The sequence below is a fragment of the Acomys minous genome, assembly GCF_964271855.1.
Source record: "Acomys minous genome assembly, chromosome: 6".
Taxonomy (NCBI): Eukaryota; Metazoa; Chordata; class Mammalia; order Rodentia; family Muridae; genus Acomys; species Acomys minous.
Window position 1 is genome coordinate 52505645 of NC_140487.1, and position 16503 is coordinate 52522147.

Sequence of the window (16503 nt, forward strand, 5' to 3'; positions counted from 1 at the left end):
ATACTTTAAAATTTGGCACATCTTTGTCCAAGAATTTGAGTTGAGACTCACTACTTGGTTGCTGGGAATTTCAGAAATATTGCCTGAACTCTCTTTCAGTTCAGTTTATTTGTTTACAAAGGAGAGAAACACAGTGAGAGTCATGGCACATAAGAAACTGGAGATTAGATGGTACAATGTAAATTAAATGCTGATATTAGACATCCAGTACATTTCTGTGTGTTTAATTAAAGGATAGGAGGGAATCCATCGAGCACTGGATCAGAGTCTTCAGTAAGTTGGTTCCTCTGTACTGTCTATGAACAGCTGTAATACTGTATCATCAATGTTCTTTACTCCTTGTATGTAGAATTGCAGATGTGATAGTCTCAAAAGTTTCCTTGATAGTTAGCCTAAAAGCCCTAGACTATTCCCATCCTAAAACATTAAAGTTAACATTAGAAGGATTCATTATAGACAAGTTGATTAATCAAAGGTTAAAGTAGGTTGGCGTCGTTCAGCTTTCCATAGCCCCAGTACTCACTTGTAAACCAGTTGCCGAAGGTTGACCAGAAGTCTCTTTACATGATATCAGAGGTTAAAGTAATACAGCAATAATAAAAGAGTAATACAAATTGATGATTAGAGCCACACCTCATCAATTACTATTAACTTCATCTTTCTTGGTGTTAAATATTGTGATGAGTCTCTATGTTGAGTGCTTTTCAGACTGTTTCATCCCCAAACAATTTTATGATATGGACTTAATCAATCCCCTAAATATGCATATATGTATGTATGGGTGTATGAAACCCAAGGCCTTAAGCAAGTACTTATCCACCTAGCTACAGGGACAGTCCCTATCCCATTGTTATACATAATAGTCTTAGAGACACTAAATGACCCAGTCAAGATTGTACAGCCTACTGAATTTAAAATGCAGAACTTCTCAGCTACACTTATGCGCAGCTGAGACAGGTCCACTAATACTGTAGCATATGAATTTATTTCATAAACTATAAAACACTCAACAAGCCTGACTCACAATTGAAAACAAGAGGTATGCTCTGAGCTTTTCTTGTCATAAGGGACGATGAAGACCCTTTCTGTGGTGTTAGTGGTGTGGTTGGTGCATTTACCTTCCCAGTTTTGTAGAGGAAATACTCACAGAACACAGGTCCCTCACAGTAGTGTCTTGAAGTACTTTCAATGTCTTCATGAACCTGGCTTCTGGATCCTCTGCATATGAACACAAGAAATGCCTGCAAGTAGAGCATTCTGGGCCAGGGCTTTGCCTCCTCCCCTGGCAATTGGGACAGTGATTACAGCAGACACAACAGTGGGCAGGTATGATGTGGCAGATGCCTGTTGGGGAGGTGCTAGGAAAACCTGCATCCAAAGAGATGGATTTGGTGAGGGGCCAGGGTGCATGAATTAAAGCATTATCTGAGGGACTCGGCTTGCATTCACATGCACAAGTCTGAACAGCAACATCATTGACCTGCCTTGCTTGTGTCTGCAGTCTCACGTCTGTGGTATTAAGAGGGTCACATGGAGTGCATTCAAAAGCTGTTCCTTTATTACAGGTCCCCATGTCTGCAACACTCTGAGCAGCTGACACCAGATTGGAGGACATCTGGGTTGTCACAGACCAAGAGCTGGCAGCATTTGAGTCAGTGGGAACATCTCCAGGTGGCTGATCAAGGTGGAGAATTGACTTCTCAGAGTTTTGAACAAGGTCACCTTTATAGGGCATGGCTCGTGTGTGCTGGTGAGAATGCTGTGCTGGCCTCTCTTGTACCAGTGAGCTTTGGTGAGTGTCTGGGCAGACATTGCTGCTGCCCTCTGTTCCTGTGATCCCAGAGTCCACATGATAGAAATTGTCTGGAGTCTGATCAACTCTGGATAACCTTGGTGACGCAAAGCAGTGCCTTTGTATCAGCATTTTCCCAGTCCCCTTGTGCCTCAGAGAGCTGTTTTCCTTTTCTGTGACATAAGTCACCATAGCCCCCATTGTGTTTTTGTACGTAGAAGTAACAGCTCCAACAACACTCCCTGGGTGTTCTTCCACCACGATGGCCTTGGTGAGGCTGGTGTCTGGGTTGACTATCTCTGGTGGTCCTTCCATGGCATTGGGTTGGAGCTCTTCCTCCACCACAGATGCTGAGATCTTTCCTCCTGAGACACTCCTATCTTGGTTTAACAAAGATGAGGTCACCAAGCTCTTAGATTTAGAGCCATGTAACTCTTGCTGAGAGTCTTGCCATGATGTTGGGCTATGACTCTGGTCCCTTGGTTTGATACCTCTACATTCAGGGGGACTCTGGCTGCCTGTCACCTGCAGGAGAAACCAACATTGGAAATGAATCAGGAAGTTAGAGCAAACCAGTGACACAGAAGTCCTGAGCACAGGCTATAAACTTGGAATTATAGCAGGTTATTACTTCACCTAGCACCTCTTCCCTATGTTGTTCAGCCCATTATTTAGAAAAATGGAAACAAAAGAGAAAAGAGAGGAAAGGTGAGCCTCCTGATTCTTGATCTACTGTGACTCTATTCTTTGCCCACTGAGAGTGTGTGTGTGTGTGTGTGTGTGTGTGTGTGTGTGTGTGTGTGTATGGTGTGGGCTTCAAAACTTCCTTTGTAGTGGGTATTTTAGATTGGCCCTTCCAAGTTCCCCAGGATAGAGTATACAGTTGGAGGTGGTTGGTAGGACCGAAGAGTATGAGGTAAGCAGGCAGGGTCCATTTCAGCCCTTTCTACCTGGAGGGCCTGGGGCTCAGGCAGCTCTTCCAAAAAGCCACTGCTGTCCGACTGACAGCTGTTTGTTCTGTCCACTCGGGAGCCTGCGAGAAGAAAGAGACCCGGAGGTGAGAGGAGTGAAATCATTCTCCCCAAAAGACCAAGAATAAACTCTCTCTATGCCTAGAGCATTAGAAACATCCCATGGTCTGACCATGAATGGCCCAATGGGGGTACTTCCCAAGACATCTTTTCTCAAGTGTCAAAAAACATATGTACCTAAATATCACACTAACGAAACAACAATACCTTCTTATGTGATATGTTTGCACATATATATTCTTTTTCCCTTGCCTAAATTTTTAGGTATGAACTCTCTCCTAGCTTTTCTGGGACTCTAATTCTAAGACTGCAAAGCCATGCTTATGCCTAGACTATGGCTTTTGTTACTGTGAAACACTGAACAGTACAGAAAAATAATGCGGTGTGCACAGGCTAGCATTTGCAGATATCATATGTATATGTTGTGTTGTGTCATGCTGTGTGGGGGTTGAAAGAACAGGTGCCAGATAGCCAGTCACTGTACTAAAGATTAAACTATGGCATTTTATCTAGAGGCAGGATTTTACATATTCCAGGCTGGCTTCAGATTCGCTATGTAGCCAAAGACAAAGGTGATCTTAAACATCATCCTGCCTCTACCCCCCGAAAGCTTGGACTACACGTTTATAATACCACACTCAGTTTTATGCAGTGTTGTGGGTTAAATCCAGGGCTTCATGCATGCTAGGCAAACACTTTGTTAAGTAAGTTTCACTCCAGTCCAGATTACTAGACTCTCATTTTTCTCTAGTAAGACTTACTTACATCAGAAGGCTTTGTCTTCTCTGGCAATAAAAGACAAAGTGTGAGTCTAGAAGCTGGTCAAAAAGGATGACTGTGGATAGATATGATGCTTAGATATCTGGCACCTACATGAGGAATATGTAATTTTCTATTGCTTAGACAGCTAACTGCTAAAGAAATACTCAAATCTCTGAGCTGCTGCTTATTTTTCCAGATCCAGGCTTGAGGATGCCTTCTCCTAATACTGCTGTCTTCAGCCAGTCTTAACTGTCATATGTCTGAGAAAGTAGAAATGTTCTCTAAGGTGGTCCAGCCAGCCCACACCCAGCTCATTTGTCCTGAGATCAAAGCAAGAAGAAAGATAGACGGCCCTCCTACAACTAGGAAGTTCAAACCTCATATTCTTTATTTTGGACTCAAGACACGTAAAAATTAGAAATCAAGAGGCAAAAACATTTAACAGCTGAACCTGGATGAGGCTCAGGACTTTGGGGAAATGATGATGTAACAGTTTTTCAGATAAAAACATCACTTCTTGTTGTGTTGTTAAGGATAAAATATGAAATTGTCACCCCAGATCAACCTGTTCAAGCTGGAGTAATACAGATGGGAATTTCTCTACCTCCTGAAACAATCAAATACTGGACAAAGCACATGAAAATGGTTTTTGTTTTTGTTTTAAGGCATCAGGTAGCAGTTCATGAGAGCAATCACTGAGAGGCAAGCTCAGTGATGTGATCCCCATGATTACCCAGATTTCTGCCTCTCGTTTACAGGCCTCAGTACAGAAACTGAAACTGTGGCAAGTCTGGCAAGATATTTTTAATAAAGGAAACTGAGCTAAGGCTCCAGCAAGGCTGAGCTATCTAGAGTCGTAGGACAACGTGAGAAAAAAGAAAGCCCCATGGAGAAAGAGTTCTTGGCTACCTCTTGAGCTAAGATCTGAAGGAACTGAAAGAAAAAAGAGCTCAACATCCACCCATGAGCAAGAATAGGGTATGTTTCCACTTGCCATATTGGAATACTCCATAATTCACATAGAACAGTTCAGGTCTTGACTCAAGAGGGGAGGAACAAGTAGCCTGAGACTAAACATTGTTCTGGCTCCTCAGACTGCCTTAAAAATAAGACTCAAAGGAAGGGACTCTGGCCAGTTTGAATGTGGCAACCATGGCTCTGGCAGCCTTGCCCTTGTCCCCATTTCCTTTGCCTTGCTAAAACACATTAGATTACATTTGAAAGTCAGTCACCAACATCTATTTCCTTATTTGGCCACTTCCTCCTCCTGAGGCTGACTGTCAAGATCCAGCTCTCAATGTACGGAAGCCCAGCAACCAAACCCCCCCTTTCATTCATCCAACTAACACACACAATCAAAAATATACCACCGTATCCTAGCCCATTTATGACAGACCTCTCTTCTTCTCTCTTCTTAAAGGTTATACCTGCAAAGTCATTTGCTGTTGTTTTTCTGCCTGAGTCAGAAAGCAGCCGCTTTAACTTTTCTTCTTTGCTTAATAAAGGATGTTTCTGTGAAAACAAGTGTTTGGGTGTACTTTGTGCTGAAAGGAAGCCCCCGATATGCAGGGTCTCCTAAAACCAAAATCATCATCAGTGTTTCTGAGTAACTCAACTCTGTCCCAGAAGTGAACTCAAGAATAGCTTTTTTAGGAATTCAGCAATACTTGCCACATGCAAAACCAAATCTACACTATTTAGCATCAATTGCATGTTAGATGTGTGCCCACCCCTTCATTGGACAGTTCCGAACCTGTGGCCACACAGACAGCTCTTATGAAGCTCAATGGGTCATGTACACAACAACAGCAACTCGAACAACTAGACAGGAATGTGGGAAAATTATGTATAGGACTGAGGATGGGAGGGAGATAAGAGCTGGCTGGGAGGAGTAATCAAAATGCTATATATATATATATATATATATATATATATATATATATATATATATATATTTGTCAATGAAGAAGTAAAATTAACTATAAAAGAAGTAGGTAAATGTGACTTAAACAGGGAGGGGAAAAACAACAAATGGAAATAAAGAATTGATGCTGATGTTAGAATGATCAGACAAGGATATTAAAACACTGATGACTATGTGCCATATGGCCAAACCTAAGAATATGATCAAATGTGTTAAATGCAGACATTGAAGGTGTGTATGTGTGTGCGTGCATGTGGTGTGTGTTTAAAGATCTGAATCAAACTAAAGACGAAAACTATACTGTTTATGATAGTTTATAATGGATATGATTAAATGCAACCTAAAGACCATGTAATCAAAACAACTAGTGAAAAGAAGCCATGAGTATAGAAATGATTCCAAATAAAAAAAATCCCAGATGGAAAACAAGATTTTTAAGTGGCAAAAATCACACCAGTGCACCGTGGGACCTCTCTGCAAGGCTGGATGTATTAATAACTAGAAAATGCCAAAGAGCACGTAGAAAACTTGATATATTTGACAGAAGAAAACCCCCTAGCACGCAGAACATGAGGAAAGCTGTGCCAAGGCACATCAGAAACAACTTATTTAACATCAACAATGAAGAGGAAAAGCCTTAAAATCAACCTCAGGAGGAAGGCATATTACATACATAACAAAAAGAAGAACAGAATGAGAATTAGTTTTGGAAGTAATCCAGGGAAAAGATAGGTGAATGCGTCCTTCTGGGGACAGATACTGAAGAGCCTGCAAGGAAGCATCAACCATTTAAAAAGATTTAACTCCTTTCAAAAGATAATTGAAGACTGGGGGCAACCCTAGTGGTTGAGAGGTTGTCCAGCATTGTTAAAGCCCTGGCTTTAATCCCCTGTAATGGCTGGGGAGTGGAGGGGACTGGCTGTAAACAAAAATGGTAATAATATAGCATGGGGCTCATTACAAAAACCTATGAGTCTATGCAAATAAGTACTATTATAACATGCAGCAGGTTATATCGAAGGACCTGATCAAACAAATGCCTTTAACTATAACATTCAATTTTCATAGACCATTTAATGCCAGTAACAGAACATTTATTTGTTAACTCTCAATGGGAATATTTATTGTGTATTCTTGGAAATTTATTTTATAATACCTAATTTGTACAACACATTTGAGACTTGGCTGATCTTGTTATACTCAAATTCAACCAGTATTAAAATTTGTCAGCTGAACTCAGGCAACATGAAAGGAGAGTGGAGGTGACTCTAGGTGTTAAAGGTTTTACTGAAGGGGAGATTGAGGACAGAAGAGGGTAAGGAGTGAGCTAACCAGGGCCATGTAAAGATGCTTAATGAGCATCCACTAGTTTGCAAGCTAATTCAGACGTGTAATATAAAGAAAAAGAAAAATAGTTGGAACAGAAGTGCCTTTCTGTGTCAAAATGCTGCTCCAAGAAGACATTAGTTCTTAAATGAAAATGTCAGTGCTAGGCACAGGATACCTCTGGCAAGAGGCTCCAGAGTTACCCAAAACAATGAGGACTATTGCTATTGGTTGGCCACTACAGCTATATGCTAAATCACTATTGATAAAGACACCACTCTCTTTGAGAGCAGGACATATAGAAATCAATTTGTGCCAACCAGAAAACTCTCCCTGACGGATAGCTGACATAACGGCAGAAGGTGCAAAGAACAAGAAATGAAGATACAATGAAAGAGAAAAAACATTAGTGGTTTACCCAGACGTGGACCCAACATGCTTTAATACTGACTTGTCTGGCTGCAGGTGCCCATCAGAGCAATAGTGGTGTGATGACTGGTAAACCATCTCGTTCTGACAAATCCGAGGCCTGCTCCACAGGAAGGATTTCATGTCTGGTACTATAAACATGGTCAAAGCCCATGACTAGTAGAGTCATAGTGCCCTAGAGGGGAAACTTAACAGTGTTGTTTGGCTAAATGGTCATGTAGTCAAATTGTTTTCTTAAGATTTAACATTTATTCCCGCAGATTTGTCTTGCGTCAGTAACAGCTGATGCAGAGACACCTAACTGGTCCAGGTGTCACCATCCAAGTGTTGAGCTGTGGATGAATCATCTATATTAACTTCTTCTTCTATCCGCCCCCATCCCTACCCCCACAGTAGCAAAGGGTCAGGGAACATCACAGAAGAAGGAACAAAAAGAACATAAGAGCTGGTAAGATTTGGAGGAGATGTGAAGTGTTAATTTCTGGGCATGATATTGTTATCACACACATTAGCACAGCAGTGGTTACCTGCACAAGATCCAGCCAGAAAAAAAAATCCCCACATGGCTGGGAGAAGAGCTACCCAACAGCTGCTGGCTGCTGGGAAGGAGAATCGCTCTCCTTTGTGGTACAGCGTATAGGTAGGATGCCTGTGTCCTCCTGGATAGCCCACATTCATCTGCATATAGGCAGCACTAGTTGGATTCCAGGAATTTCTAGCAACAACAACAAAAGGAGGGCAAAGAAGGAGATGGTTTGGTGGTGTCTAATTTCTTGAGTTCTTTATATATTTTGGATATTAGACCTTTGTCAGATGAAGGGTTGGTAAAGATCTTTTCCCAGTCTGTAAGCTGTCGCTTTGTTCTGTTGACAGTGTCTCCTGCCTTATGGAAGCTTCTCAGCCTCATGAAGTTCCATTTGTTAATTGTTGACCTTAAGGCCTGGGCTGTTGGTGTTCTGTTCAGGAAGTTGTCTCCTGTGCCAATGTGTTCCAGGCTCTTGCCCTCTTTTTCCTCTAGCCAATTTAATGTCTCTGGTCTTATGTTGAGGTCTTTAATCCACTTGGACTTGGGTTTTGTGGACAAATGGGTTGAACTAAAAATGATCATAATGAGTGAGTTCACTCAGAAGCAGAAAGAGTCAAATGGTATATACTCATTTATATCTGGACACTAGCCCAAGGGGCATGTCCCATGAAAGTCTTCACTTACCAGGAAAGGGAGTCAGAGAGGACATCCTATTGGGACTGTAGGTGAGAGAAGCATAGGAGAATGGGGAAATAGAAAGATCCAGAGTGTCCTAGAAACCTACAAGAAGAACATTATAATGGGCAAATCTGGGCCCAGGGGTCCTGCTCAAACTATGGCACCAGCCAAGGACAATATGTGCAGTAAACTTCGAACCCCTACCCAGATCCAGCCAATGAACAGGACATTCTCTACAGTTGAGTGGAGAGTGGGGACTGACTTTCACACAAACTCTGGTGCCCCATATTTGACCACATCCCCTGGATGGGGAGGCCTGGTGGCACTCAGAGGAAGGATAGCAGATTACCAAGAAGAGACTTGATACCCCATGAGCATATATGAGGTCCCCCTCAGTCACAGTCTTAGGGGAATGGAGTAAGGGGAAAGCGAGAGGGAAGGAGGAATGGGAGGATACAAGGGATGGGCTAACAATTGAGATGTAATATGAATAAATTAATAAAATATTTTAAAAAAGGAGATTGGATGGATACTATGGAGCTTTGAAGGGAGGTAATGGTGAATGAATAGGATCAAAATACATTGTATAAATCTATGAAATTTCAAAGAACAGATAAAAAAAACATTTCTAAAACTTTCAGTCCCTTTGAAGTTAGGGAGAAAATCACCTATTTTGTAATTGATGTAAATATGTGATGATGGTTATATTAAAAACTTCATGTGGATTTTCTGATATTTTTCGTACAATGCCCTGACTATGTTCCATAGGGCCCATCTCTTCAATAGCTGAGTGAGCAGGCCATCCTCACATACTTCCTACATGAACTTCCTATTCCAAGATACCCTATGTGCTTTAAGGCAACTGACAGCCTGCTTTACCCCAGGAGCCGCTGACAGTAGGCCCTCAGTAAGTAGGATTGACTTTCTTTTTTTTAAAACATTTTTAAAAAATATTTTTTATTAATTTGTTCATATTACATCTTGATTGTTAGCCCTTCCCCTGTTTCCTCCCATTCTTCCCTCCCTCCCACTTCCCCCTTCTCCTCTCGCCTATGTCTGTGATTGAGGGAGACCTCCTCCCCCTACATATGCTCTAAGAATATCGAGTCTCTTCTTGGTAACTTGCTATCCTTCCTCTGAGTGCTGCCAGGCTTCCCCATCCAGGGGACGTGGTCAGAAAAGGGGCACCAGAGTTCATGTGAGAGTCAGATCTCACTCTCCACTCAACGGTGGAGAATATTATGTTCACCGGCTAGGTCTTGGTAGGGGTTCGAAGTTTACTTTCTATTTCTCCTTGGCTGGTGCCTTAGTTTGAGAAAGATCCCAGGACCCAGATCTGCCTGTCATAAAGTTCTTCTTGTAGGTTTCCAGGACCCTGTGGGTCCTACTATTTCCCCATTCTTCCATGCTACTCTTGCCTAAAGTCTCAATAGGATGTCCTCTCCTCTGACCCACTTTCTTGGTAAGTAAAGTTTTTCATGGGACGTATCCCTTGGACTAGTGTTTTGATATAAGTGAGTATATACCATTTGTCTCTTTTTGCTTCTGGGTGAACTCACTCATTATGATAATTTCTAGGTCAATCCATTTGTCCACAAATTTCGGGAATTCTTTGTTTTTAATAGCTGAGTAGTACTCCATAGTGTAAATGTACCACAGTTTCTTAGTCCATTCTTCTACTGAGGGACATTTAGGCTGTTTCCATGTTCTGGCTATTATGTATAAAGCAGCTATGAACATGGTTGAGCATATGTCCCTGTTGTGTGGTAGGGCATTTTCTGGGTATATTCCAAGGAGTGGGATAGCTGGGTCTTGAGGAAGCCTTATTCCCATTTTTCTGAGAAAACGCCAGATAGCTTTCCAAAGTGGTTGTACTAGTTTACATTCCCACCAGCAATGAAGGAGTGTTCCTCTCTCTCCACATCCTCGCCAGCATGTGGTGTCACTTGAGTTTTTGATCTTAGCCATTCTGATGGGTGTAAGGTGGAATCTCAGTGTCATTTTGATTTGCATTTCTCTGATGACTAACGAGGATGAGCATTTCTTTAAGTGTTTCTCGGCCATTTGATATTCCTCTGTTGAGAATTCTCTGTTAAGTTCCAAGCCCCATTTCGCAATTGGGTTGTTTGGTTTTGTGGTCTTTAATTTCTTGAGTTCTTTATATATTTTGGATATTAAACCTTTGTCAGATGAAGGGTTGGTGACGCTACAGATGAAGCGTCTGTAGGCTGTCGCTTTGTTCTCTTGACAGTGTCTCCTGCCTTACAGAAGCTTCTCAGCCTCATGAGGTCCCATTTATTAATTGTTGACATTAAGGCCTGGGCTGTTGGTGTACTGTTCAGGAAGTTGTTTCCTGTGCCTATGTGTCCCAGGCTCTTCCCCACTTTTTCCTCTAACTGAATTAATGCCTGGTTTTAAGTTGAGGTCTTTAATCCACTTGGACTTGAGTTTTGTGCATGGTGACAAATAAGGATCTAATTGCATTTTTCTACATGTAGACATAGGATTGACTTTCACATCTCCATCATCATCCTGACTATAGCATTAAGAGCAGAAAGTCCCCAGTAAGAGGCCTCAAGGCCTGAGGGAGGGTTGGCAAGACAGGATGAGGAACCACTTGCTTCAGTGAAGCATCTGAGCCACCATCCATGAATGACTCCCAGCACCCCATGGTTACTCATCTTTTCAGAAAATCTCTACATGACTCATGTTCTGGAGCAGCAGCCACACGTGTGATATGTGATGGCTAATGCTATTAGCTATTATCCTTGCCGTGCGCAGAGGAAGTGGTGTATTCTTCTACTAAGCCAGCATCTGCCCATATGCTAGTTAGTCTCTAACAACCTTGTCCTTGTCCGAATGGGAATTCTTTCTTCCCTGAGATCCATGGGTGACGGGTTCCAAGGAACTCCATCCCTCAGAATATCAAAATCTCCAGATACTCAAATCCCTTACACAAAATGACACAATATTTGCATGTGACATATACACACTTTTTTTTGCCTCTTGAATCATCTTGGATTATTTAGAATACTTAACACAATTTAAATGGTGTATAAAAGTTATTGTACTGTATAACTTAAGGAACAGCGAAGGGAAAAGACTACATATTCCATATATACAATATATTTCTTATAGTTTCAGTCCAGGGTTTGCAGATAGATGCAGCTCTTGTGGGTATGGGGACTCACTGTAAACAGCCATAAGCACTATAGGTCTCTACACCATAGGAGTCATTTGTACTAAAGGGTGTGTATTTGTGGTATCAACAGTTACCTTTCATTAACTTCACTTGTGTAAACCACACACAATTGTCTCACTTAAATAATATCTTTAGACCTTAATTAAACTTAACAAAAGACCAAACTGAGATTTCACTTCTGTGGCGAGACTGAGCACCACCGTTGGGCATGACTCTCTCAAGAAGAGAGGATTTTCAACTTTCGTTTGCTTTAGAAGTCAAATGCGTGTTTCCTGAACCATTCTGAGAGGTTTAAGGGAAATGTGGATCAATTAACAGATGGGCTAATTTCTTTGGGAACCTAAGATCTTTACCCCTTATAAAGTGGGTTCAGTGACTATCGACAGCTAGGTGCTGGATCTTCTCCTTCTAAATTTCCTTAGGGCTGTAGGAGTTAAACAGAAGCAAAGGATGAGAAATCACCCAGCGTGGGCTGGCTATGATGGATAATTAAGCAAACAGACAAATACAAATGAGCATCATTTGTCACTGCCACACCCTCAAGTTAACAAGCAGGAGGGCTTGACTTCCGGAACAAGAACATGGCATTTGAAGAATAGCGGAAGTGGTACTCGCACATCTGGTCACCCACCCAGTCCCTGAAGCCCGCCGGACCATGCCTAGGAGAACTGGAGAAGATGCTTACTGCCAGTGGGCCTCCCCTGGCCATTTTCTCCTGAGGAGCCATAGCTCTGGCTCACCCTCCTAAATGGAGGCCATGTTTTTCCACCTTGCTTCCTGAAGTTGTTGGGGTTTTGTTGTTGTTGTTGTTGTTGTTGTTGTTGTTGTTGTTGTTGGGGAGGGTTTTGCTTGTTTGTTTGTTTAGGGGATCTTAACACCGAAACTTTTGCTCTCTTAGGTCCCTGTTCTAAACCAATTAGATAAACGAAATCTTTTATCACCAAAAACTCTCTGCTTGATTTCTTTTTACCCTCACCAACTGCTGGTTCACCAACTCTCTTTATTCCGTGACTCAGAGAGGCTGACCTCTCAGTAAATTTCACTGACATCCCATTAGAACACCCAACTGACTCATCTAGAAGGTTTATAGCCACATCTACCAGCTTCAGGTCCTGTCTCTCCTCCGTAGGATCTGTTATTCTGTTACCTTGGGCTTGTGGTGAGGTTAATGCCTGATATTATATGTGTGAATCTACGAACGTGTAAATACTTTGTCTAAGTAGAGGCAAGTTCTTCCCAAGAGTCATTGTTTATTATAATCAGCCTCTATTGGTATCACTGTTTACACCATTCATGACTATGATGCCCAGTATTAATAGTCACTAGAAATTAACTTCTGCAGTGCACAGTTGCCTTCTGGGAGTATATTTTACCCTTTCAGTTGGGTGAGCCCTGCCTGCAGTTGGGACTGCTGTGCTGTTGTCAACACTACTCTCTGCCTTAGGCACTTTTTCAAATTGACCACCAGATGGCAGCATTACATCAATCTCGGAGGTGCCTGGTCTCGGTAAGACCCTGCAACTTGAAGGAGCTGCCTTTCTGGACTGGGCCAACGGTAAAAGCACCTGAGTTGCATTAAAAAAAAAAAAAAAAAAAAAAAAAGTCTGAGTTCAAGGAGTCTCAGGGAACAAAAAGGGAGTAAGGAGTTGAAATGTAAATTGCGAGGAGATGAAAAGAAATGGGGTGTAAGGTATGCCAGGAAAGGGGATTTGCAGAAATCACACTGAGTAAGAAACAAGGTCCAGCCTTAGACTTTGGGATTAAATCATCCACACCAATAGATTCTGCGTTGCCTATTTAATCGCCAAGTATCTATTGCACTCATTCATTGTGCCAGGGTGGAAAAATTCCACGACAGCTCAGCGGTGAAGCTGAGTTACTGATCTTAGACCTGGTGTGGCCTCACAGATGAAGGAAAGACACATGGCCCCAGGAGGGGGTAGGAAGCTGAGATGAGCAGGGGCTGCTTTGCCCAGCTGGAAGAAGAAAAGATGACTTGGACTGCGGTGGTTATCACAAAGGCACTTTTAAAAAATGTAATTTCAAATGTCAGAGCTGTCTTCACGTCCCAACATAAGAAATCAAAATGGAATTACCTACCATTCAATGCTGCAATGCCTTCTAAAGCCTTCCTTATAGCTATGATCGAGTTATGTTGCACATTCTGCTGACACATGTGGCAGAAATATACAACTTTTAGAAGATGCTTCTGTTATAGAGAGCCAGATCTCTAGAACTTCCGATAACCTGGTCACACAGACCATAGCTAACCCTTTTTTTTCTGAAGACAGGTCTCTCTGGCTTTATAAGCACTTCTCCTTAACTGTAGGACCTCTTACACCCACCGTCATAGGACAGGGTTTCCAGGTCATTTGATCTTCATACTTTTGAATAAGCTCCTGCACAATTACTCTAAGACCAAGTACCCGAATCTAGTTTCAGGAACTGAGATGCTGCTGGCCAGCATGGGTCAGAGAACAGTGGCTCTCTGTAGAGTTCAGTTTCACACACACAGGCTACAGTTAATGCAGGTCAGTCAGAAATGTGTTTCCAGCGTTGGGAGATTCTGATATCTGTTCTTGTTTTGAAACCTAAAGGAATGACGCAGGTTGCATGCTTGAGAGATTTGTTTTGCCTCCTGTGAGATCAGGGTTCTTTCTGACCTCCATTATGAAATCCGTGCCACTTCTGGATTTCCCAAACATTCCTGCAGTGAGTTAAGTCCTTGCTAATACAGGGAAAAGAACGAGATGCAGACGCAGAGCCACAGATGTTCCTGTGCAACCCCCTCCCCACCCCTAAGAAACATGCACTGGGTCCCCTCGGGTCTTATACCGCCCCAGATACTGTATATCATCATCAAAGATGCCTGTCCTCCTGAGCTCATGTCTGCCTTGGGTCTGATCCTAAGAACTGAAGAAAAGAAGGCATGTTAATGGGTTTAGGAAAACCTATCTGAGATGAGTTAGTGCTTCCATCCATGCCAGTAGCTCTGGGTAGTGCAATTTCTCCTAAAGAAGGTTCCTACAGCACACCTGAGAGCATTCAGGGACACTCAGAGGATGCTTTGCAAGTTCTTGATGCCTTAGACTTTCCCTTTTCTCTTCTTTATTATTGTTTCAGGCTTAGCCATTTCTCCTTCATTCTTAGGCCAGAATAGCAACATTTCTTAGTCGCTGGAAAAAAACACTTGGCTAAAATGAACTTACTTGGCTTGATACTGCTAATTATTTCACTATTATAAAAATAATAAAACAATGGTGAAGGCACCTCAGAAAATGGAAAAGAAAACCTTACAAAATCTGTGAGAAGACAAAATATTTCTATGTACTCTAGCCCAGTGTTTTCACTGAGCACCTGTGCACATGTGTGTAGCCTCCTTCTTTTCAAATAATATATTGTGAATTTTTATGGACAATTCCTAAAATGTGTGTGTGCATGTGTAAGCACTTCCATTTTTCTCTGAATAACACACACTCTCTCTTTTTATGTTCTTCAGAAGCTTGGAAAGACAACCTTTAATATTTTAATAGTTTAATACTTTGAGATTTTTCTTGATTTAATGACATTTAAAAATTTTTACTATTTAGCCCAACTACAAACCCAGTAAACTACAATAGTGGCTTGCCTTCAAGAAATACCCACTGGTGCAATAACAGCACAGATGCTATGAAACTAACCAACAATGTTTATTTTATTTTATTTTATTAATATGTTCAGATTACAACTCAATTGTTATCCCATCACTTGTATCCTCCCAGTCCTCCCTCCCTCCCGCTTTTACCCTATTCCCCTAGGTCTATGACTGAGGGAGACCTCCTCCCCCACTATATGGTCATAGGCTATCAAGTCCCATCTTGGTAGCCTGCTTATTCTTTCTTTGAGTGCCCTCAGGCCTCCCCACCAAGGTGAGGTGGAAATATGGCACACCAGAGTTCATGTCAGAGTCAGTTAGCTTTCTGCCTAACTGTGGAGAATGTCCTGTCTATTGGGTAGATCAGAGTAGGCATTTGATGTTTACTACTTGTATCATCTTTGGTTTTTTATTAGATTTAAACACACTCCGTTAGATGGATCCTATATCAGATATTGTTAAGGAGGTCAAGAACCTGATAATAGATGATAGGCTATGAGCACTAGGGGAAAAACTAACTATTATTCTGCTCAATAAACATAGCAATAAAGTAAACCCTAATGACATATTGTTAAACTCATACATCAGTGCAATGCATCTATCATCAGAGAAGCTTTTCTTGCACTAGATAGTGATTAACACCCACAAGTGAACAATGTGCAGAGAGTGAGAGACTTTGAAATGTCTATCTTTAAATTGCACATTTGTATCAAACTGCAACACCCAAGGCTCAGGGATTGATGTGAAAGAGGAAGCAGAAAGATTGTAAGAGCCATGATTGGTGAGCCTCGATGATTCCAAGAAAACAGCATTTTCTAGACACAGTGTGGTGGATACACATATAAACTCATAAAGACTGTAAAAGCATGCACAAGACCCGTGCAAATTCAAACCAGACAAAATTCCAGCACTGAGAAAGAGAAGTGGACACAAAGTCCTACTTCTAATCAAGAAACTATTTGCATAGTGGCTGCTGGGAGAGCGAAAGCCAGTTTTCTTAAATGGAGTAACATGGAATATATTAACTGCACTTCAGGAGAGAGAGAGAGAGAGAGAGAGAGAGAGAGAGAGAGAGAGAGAGAGAGAGAGAGAGAGGCAGACAGACAGACAGGCAGACAGACTGAGACACAGAGACACACAGAGAGAGAATACGAAACTAGGAAGAGTGAGGGGAAAAGAAAGAATAAGATCAAACTATA

At 41.8% G+C, this 16503-nt stretch overlaps 1 protein-coding gene across 1 annotated transcript in view; it reads right to left on the reverse strand.

Moving 5' to 3' along the window:
• The window catches only part of ITPRID1 (ITPR interacting domain containing 1), a 142967-nt gene that overhangs the window by 13762 nt on the left and 112702 nt on the right, over positions 1-16503 (reverse strand). The window contains exons 10-11 of the mRNA XM_084785201.1: positions 2743-2825; positions 1148-2317 (exon numbers count right to left, since the gene is read on the reverse strand). Of these exons, the coding sequence (XP_084641327.1) occupies positions 1148-2317; positions 2743-2825 (1253 nt within the window). The remainder of the gene's footprint in view (positions 1-1147; positions 2318-2742; positions 2826-16503) is intronic.